At 44.7% G+C, this 7581-nt stretch overlaps 1 protein-coding gene across 1 annotated transcript; it reads right to left on the reverse strand.

Moving 5' to 3' along the window:
* Positions 1–1707: 1707 nt before the first annotated feature.
* Positions 1708–5947, reverse strand: LOC114795731 (protein scribble homolog). The gene is made up of 8 exons (XM_028989310.1): positions 5921–5947; positions 5662–5844; positions 4641–4826; positions 4478–4567; positions 3768–3845; positions 2470–2742; positions 2245–2349; positions 1708–1874 (listed from the first exon to the last, which is right to left on the reverse strand). Exons 1-8 carry the CDS (start codon positions 5945–5947, stop codon positions 1767–1769), a joined length of 1050 nt encoding a protein of 349 aa, XP_028845143.1. The 3' UTR covers positions 1708–1766.
* Positions 5948–7581: the final 1634 nt, after the last annotated feature.

The following is a 7581-nucleotide window of genomic DNA, read 5'->3' on the forward strand; positions in this document are numbered from 1 at the left end:
TTTAACTTAATATTTTAATGTTCCCAACAAGAACACATCACAGCTAAAAGAAAAGGATTTGATCTTGTAAGAATTTGTATTCAATGCCAAATCAACTTAATAAAATCATTTGTTGCTTGAAAAAAAATCAAGATGAATTAACTTAATATGCATGGTTTATCAACTGTTCTTTTTTTTGGACAGTGATGGACAATCTCATCCATCCATCCATCCGTCCATGCATGCACAGAGTCTGGACCTTCGCATCATTTTTTGAAAAATTCAATTTCCACCAAGTGTACAGAAGATCCCACCCTCACACAGGCATGCTGAACCAATATTGACGGCGAGCGACATTCCTGGGACTCCCATGTAATTTTCAGAAGGTGGCCCTGCAGTGTATTATGTGGATTCTGAAACCAATATTGACCCGCTATTAGAGGTCCATATTTTCCTGCTCTTAAAATAAGACGGAGAGCAGTGGGAGGGTACGCCAACGTCACATCAACGTCTCACCTGGATTTTAAATACAGACAAATAAATACATACATACCAGAGAAGAAACTTCTTGCTTGGTTTCTGTGTCTTACCACCCAGTAATTATTTTTGACACTCATATGGAGAAATTTTCTTTTTTTAAAAAAGTTTAGAAAGGACAACAATCAATTTACATTGCATTGGATTTTTTAAATGATGTTTGCCAGTGAGAGAATAAGAATCTATGGTAATACAAGAACAAAATAATCATAAACCAAGATATGAGTTCATTAGTACTCAGTACCAGAATGAAATGTTCAAGAAATTCGTATTTGCTACGGCTTTTTGTTGTGCCTGGGAGAATCGTTTTCTCTTGAAAAGTTTGGAAATTCTAGTGATTGCATCATTCATGATCATCATTCATGCCAGTTAAGAGGATATTATCAGTTATCAAATCGTATCTGCAACAGGCGTAGTGAGCGCAGTGAGAATATGGCGCATGGCGGCACTGCGGCTAGCCTCGTACCTCCGGGGTTGTGAGTTCGAATCCCGGCTCGTACCTCGTGTGCTAGGAGTTTACATGCTCTCCCCGACAAAATGGACATCATTTATCTGCCTGTTATAACTGCATGCATGAGAGAAAGACATCCATCTCCTAGTCCTCTCTTATATTCTCTTATGAACGTGCATTCTCCACGGGGGCATCAGTGGACATCGCAAGCATGAGCTCTGTCGTAGGACCTTGGTTGCAACCAAACCAAACGTGCTGATTATCATCGTTTTTAGGTGAAATTTAAGAGGGCTATTTTAGAACAGTCCTGTTTTGTACCATGTAAAAGTGAGTTTTGGTAGTTTGTGTCTGAATAATTTTAAATGTAAGTGTTCTGCAATCAGCCAGTGGTCTGCAGAGTACCTTTTACCTTTGATTGTTAGGTCATTATGGCACAGTCCAGGGAACACCGACTTTCATAATGAAGCTCATGACTCAGACAGTGGACGGGTCTGAGCGGCTCAGTGGAGGGTAATAATTCAGTAGTTATTAATACCACAATCTTGGAGGTGGAGTAAATCCCTCCTGGTCTGAGAAATCTCTTATCATCTGAGCATCATGGCGCGTTGTGGTTGAGCGCGGCCCTGTTGGTAGCTTGTAGAAAGAAACCACTGGCCGAGGCATTTTTTTAATAATCTTTATTCTTATCAGAACGGAATTAATTACCTAATTACAAATGTCATCTTTACATGTTGAGCAGCAGCAAGCACGTGTGGCGTACATACGTATAATGGCGTATAAACGTAGAAATCCTGAGGACTCATGGCGGGTAGAAGGCGCTGTTCGCGTCCTCGTCACCGCCGCTGTGTGCCAGCGGCTCGGTGTCTTCGTCTGAGGTAGAGGGATGAGTGAGGATGATCCGAGGAATCTGAGCGGGACAGAATATGGATGATGAGATGTAACGCACGATCGAGGTGTGCGCGATTGGTGCTAAATTTGCATTGAAATTGCACCGGGGGGGTCGTGTCCTTTACTGTGGCTCGCCGTCGCCAAGTGACCGTTGAGGGAGAGCAGTTATTAGCCATCATCTGCTTTCCAATATGGGCATCGCGTGTTCAGATAACTTTACAATAATAACCGCAACCTGGGTTGGGGCACGGACTAGGAATGATTTGGATCGGGGGCCTGACAAGATCTCCTCATATGCCGGAGAAGCCGTGCCGGCAGAAGATGCCCCGTGTCCCGTCCCACTCGAGCAATTAAAGATCACAGCCATGCTAATGACAAGTAGTGCTCACCGTCATTGTGCTTTTCGCTGCCTGAGTAGCGCTGGCACTGGTCTTCAGCGACGCCTCAGGTCCTCTCGGGGTCTCGCTGCGGTCCCGCTCGCATTCAGAGCGCCTCTGAAATTCAACACAATCAACAAAGGAAATATTTAAATTATATTTTTTACATTTACAGATAATGATCAGATGAGGCAATCGAGACCGGGGCCTTGAGGGGTTTAAGAACCATCTGCTCACCAGCCCGTTGCCATTACAGATCACGACAGCCTTGATCCTCTGTGCTTCGTCGGGCTCCGCTTCGGGCGTGCTGGGCTGCTGTCTCTGGTCCCCAGGGCCTCGTGGAGGTCCGCTCAACAGGACATCTTTCTCCAACAACGGGTCTTCGGCAGTGGGAGCCTCGTGGGCCGCGGCCCTTTCCCGCAACACCTTCAATTTAATGCAGCTCCCAGCATTCCGCAGGGCGCTGACGGCCTCGTGGTGGGTGACCTCCTGCATGTCCAGGCCGTTGACCTGAGGCCAGGGAAGGGAGTCGAGGTGGGGAATACAGTGGAAAAACAGTCTCACCTTTCAATGAAAGCTGCAACTACTAGTGCATCTTCAAAAATCGGAATATTGTGGAAAAAGGTCGTTGGCAGCCTTACCCTTCAAATATGCCATGTGAAATATTTTATTTAGTTTATCAGATTATTTCAAAATGACCTATGATCAATCAAAAATGTATTCACAATGCAGAATCAACTTTTGAAAAGAATCAATATTCCTTTGTACATGTTTGGGGATAAAGTTTTACCCGTTTTTATTACATTCTGAACACAAATTTCCCTTTTTAATGATGCATACACTGTTTTACACAATAGACTGTTCAGAATAGACTTTCAACCATTTAAAATATTTTTATTTCATAAAACATTATGTGCATTAGTTGTTTTGGTCTCTATATTATATTAAATAGAATTTAATAATTAATATAATGAAAAATCTTGGGCTGGTGTGTTGGGGTGAACAGTAATACCGGTATCATACTCCACATTCTGCAAGTCGTTTTTGCATTTGGGTAAGAATGCCCTCTTCTGGCCATAACGCGGCACCAGATACACAGATTATTCTAGTTCGAAAAACAGACAGTCCACGTGGAATCAATTCGATAAAATTCATCCCGCAGTTCTGTGCAATTTTTACTGATTTATATTTAAGAGAATGATAATAGTAATAGTCCAGTAATAAGAAGTTGAGAATGATAACGTACCCTAAAAATACATGTCTAATGTACTATTTTACATACATTGTTAAAACTCCAGCAGCAGCTACCAGTGAAGCTGTGAACTCTGCACTATGAGGCGTCCCCTAGACCACATGTCAAGAAAAGCTCACACAGCAGTGTGTGGGGACGGTGCATTGCTCAGTGGCATTTCATTTTATATATTTTCTGGTTTGGATAATTACAATCAATTCCTCTCAGACACTGAACCGACGGCTGTTAACATTCCGGAATGGAACGACTGATAGCGATCCTCTTCCTGGGTCTTCAATCCTACCTCCAGCACTCTGTCTCCAACGTGGACCCCGGCCTTTTCTGCTGGTCCTCCTTTAGAAACCCGCGAGATGAAGATGCCCTGAATGAAAAGTGTCAATTACATAACATTTGTACAATATTACATACATATACAGTACAGGCCAAAAAGTCTGGACACACCTTCTCATTCAATGTGTTTTCTTTATTTTCATGACCATTTACGTTGGTAGATTCTCACTGAAGGCATCAAAACTATGAATGAACACATGTGGACTTCTGTACTTAACAAAAAAAGGTGAAATAAGTGAAAACATGTTTTATATTCTAGTTTCTTTGCTCTGGTTCCTGCTTTGCACACTCTTGGCATTCTCTCGATGAGCTTCAAGAGGTGGTCACCTGAAATGCTTCTCCAACAGTCTTGAAGGAGTTCCCAGAGGTGTTTAGCACTTGTTGGTCCAGCTCACCCCAAACCATCTTGACTGGGTTCAGGTCCGGTGATTGTGGAGGCCAGAACTCCACTTTTTGTTAAGTACATAACTCCACATGTGTTCATTCATAGTTTTGATGCCTTCAATGAGAATCTACCAACGTAAATGGTCATGAAAATAAAGAAAACATGTTGAATAAGAAGGTGTCTCCAGACTTCTGGCCTGTACTGTATGTGCTGCTTCCTTTCCATCTGTCTTATTTGGCACCCCATATGCTCAGCTCTGTTGTCATGATGGAACTGACCTCGTCGGTCTCCTTGTATGGCAGCGAGCCCTTCCCTCCAGCGATGCTGATTCCCAGGCTGCCCCGCTGGCCGCAAACTTTGATCTGCAGCTGAGAGCAAAGTAGTCGGTGAGACATTTTTCCGCAGAACTCGCCGTGTTACCTTGGCTGTAATTGAACTTACTCTTAATGGCACTTGTGAGGTGAGTGGTTTGTGTGGGACGGACGCGGGCGCATGGCTCTCGGGGGCGGCAGCGCAATCGTCCCTGTGGCGGCTGTCACCGGCCCCTGCGGCCCTGGTCCTGTGGAGCTTCCTCTCCTGCCGGCGTTTGCCGGTGGTCTCTGACTGGGAGCAATGAGTGGCGGCATCCTGGAACCACACAGAAGCTGTAAAAATGTGCTCACCAAACTGGGAATACGTTCTACATTTACATTTCCAGCATTTACCAGACGCCCTTATCCAGAGCGACTTACAATCAGTAGTTACGGGGACAGTCCCCCCCTGGAGACACTCAGGGTTAAGTGTCCTGCTCAGGGACACGATGGTAGTAAGTGGGGTTTAAACCTGGGTCTTCTGGTTCATAGGCGAGTGTGTTACCCGCTAGGCTACTGCTGGCCATAACGCGGCACCATATACAGATACACAAGATGGAATCAATTCGTTAACATTCATCCTGCAGTTCTGTGCAATTTTTACTGATTTATATGAGTGAAGTGATTGTCACATGTGATACACAGCAGCACAGCACACGGTGCACACAGTGAAATTTGTCCTCTGCATTTAACCATCACCCTGAGTGAGCAGTGGGCGGCCATGACAGGCGCCCGGGGAGCAGTGTATGGGGACGGTGCTTTGCTCAGTGGCACCTCGGCGGATCGGGATTCGAACCGGCAACCTTCTGATTACGGGGCCTCTTCCTTAACCGCTAGGCCACCGCTGGTGTTCTCATGCATCCAAATCATGCAAATTTAAAAGAATGAGGTCCAGTAATAAGAAGTTGAGAATGATGACATACCCTAAAAATACATGTCTAATGTACTATTTTACATACATTGTTAAAACAACCAGTGAAGTTGTGAACTCTACCACATTTTAAAATGTTGATGGTCGGGAACAGAGTTAACCAATGTGTCTGTATTTTGTTTTTCTCGATGACGCCTTACTTCTCAAAACAGGTGTCCTGCATGGTTGTGAGTGACCTTACTTCATCTCCCGGGGCCTGGATCTGCTCGGCGTCCTTCTCCGGGCTGGAGCCGTGGAGCCCCCTCACGTTGTCACTTACAGGAAACAGGCCGAGGCCGCCAAGCACGGGCTCCTTTCCTGACCCCCAGCGCAGGGAGGGAAGCGCCCAGCTGCTGTTCGCATGGCTCTTAGCAGCTTTGCACCCCTACGGGTCAGAAAACATCAGAGGATCACACGCAGGTGAGAATCCGGAGTCGGGGGGACGGGGTGGTGCTCCCTACGGACGCCTGCAGTGAAGTGATCGTCATTGTGAAACACTGCGGCACAGCACACGGTGTCGCTCTGTATTTAACCATCAATCTTGGTGAGCAGTGGGCACCGTGACAGGCGCCCGGGGAGCAGTGTGTGGGGACGGCGCTTTGCTCAGTGGTTCAGGATTCGAACCGGCAACCTTCCAATTACAGGTCTGTTTACTTCACCACTAGGAGTGTGTGTGTGTGTGTGTGTGTGTGTGTGTGAGATGCAGTGACAGGATTAATCTTCCTGGATGCAACCCAAAGCTATCAACATGCCAGGGACTGCAACTCTCTCGACACAGGACACAAGGCCCTGAAGTGTCACACGTGCCGATAATCCACACGTATTGAAATCAGGCTGCCATGTGTGACTCTTTACACTGCGTGCCGTGGAAAGTCCACAGTCATCATTGCTTTTATTAACAGAAGTATTGCCACTGCGTGGAGTATTCCACGGTTAATAACAGATGATGTCCTTCAGACGGCTGAGAACCACATGGGCATGAGTGACCTTTTGGGTGTGACATTATAGCACCCGATCAGCTCTGTCTACTGCCAATATGACATGAATAAATGAATAAATTATTTTAGACATTACACACAGAAGCAGTTGGTGGCTTGTGAACAAAAAGTGTTTTTGAATACAATACAAAGTATTGCAAAAGTATTAGTTTTTTTGTCATCTGTGTGTTCCAAACACCGCACCTATGCAACCAATGCCTCTAACGGTGGCTTCATGTAAAACTGGCAGACTTACTGGACGGCAGTGGCTCCCAAGTGCAGAAATAATATGTGGAAAGCCAACATTTGCATTATTTTAATGGATTAATTGGATTAGCGGATGGTGTTTCTATCCGTGTGAAACCCACAAAACATTCTGAAAATGGATACATTTACCAGTACTGTCAAATCAGAAAATGTCTCATAAATTTAGAAACAATGGGCCCAAACGTGACAAAACCAGACTGGCAAGGGCACTCTAAGTTTGGGAACCACTGCTGCCACTGACTGAAGGTAAGTGTACGATACTAATATAAACTCGGTTGGACTCTCTAGTCCTGTCCGGCTTTTAATTAAATGTGATGTCATTAATACTCAAAGGCTAACATGCATTTACTACACTTTAAATATGCAAAGAAATAGGCAATATAATGGAATCTGTTGTACATATATACAATGCAACCTTTATAGTATTAAAGGAATTATAAACGTCTATTAACTACATATCTTTCCATGCATGAAAACACGCCAAGAAGCAAGTTTGTATCATTATTGTATAATAGTAGCATAAAAAATATATTTTTCTTGTTATTAGTAGCTAATAGTCACTCATCACTTTTGGTTTGGTGGACATACCCTGGTGACATGATATAATTCAATATGATGGACAATGGCGTGTGTGAAAATGTTCCACCGTTGACTCAGAAATGCACAGGTCACACATGCACAGGTCACACACAGGACCACACAGACTGATGATGAGGTCTGATGCACATGCAGGGCTCGGAAACACAGAAGCAGACGAGTGACGGAAGAGAAAAGACAGCGGAGGGGTGATGCCTCTTCCTTCCATGAGGTTTGTGAAGGTGCTCCTTTCAGTTACCATCATAATAAGAAATGTGTAAAATGATAATGGAGGGATTGCA

This window comes from Denticeps clupeoides, chromosome 8 (assembly GCF_900700375.1).
Source record: "Denticeps clupeoides chromosome 8, fDenClu1.1, whole genome shotgun sequence".
In the NCBI taxonomy this organism is placed as follows: Eukaryota; Metazoa; Chordata; class Actinopteri; order Clupeiformes; family Denticipitidae; genus Denticeps; species Denticeps clupeoides.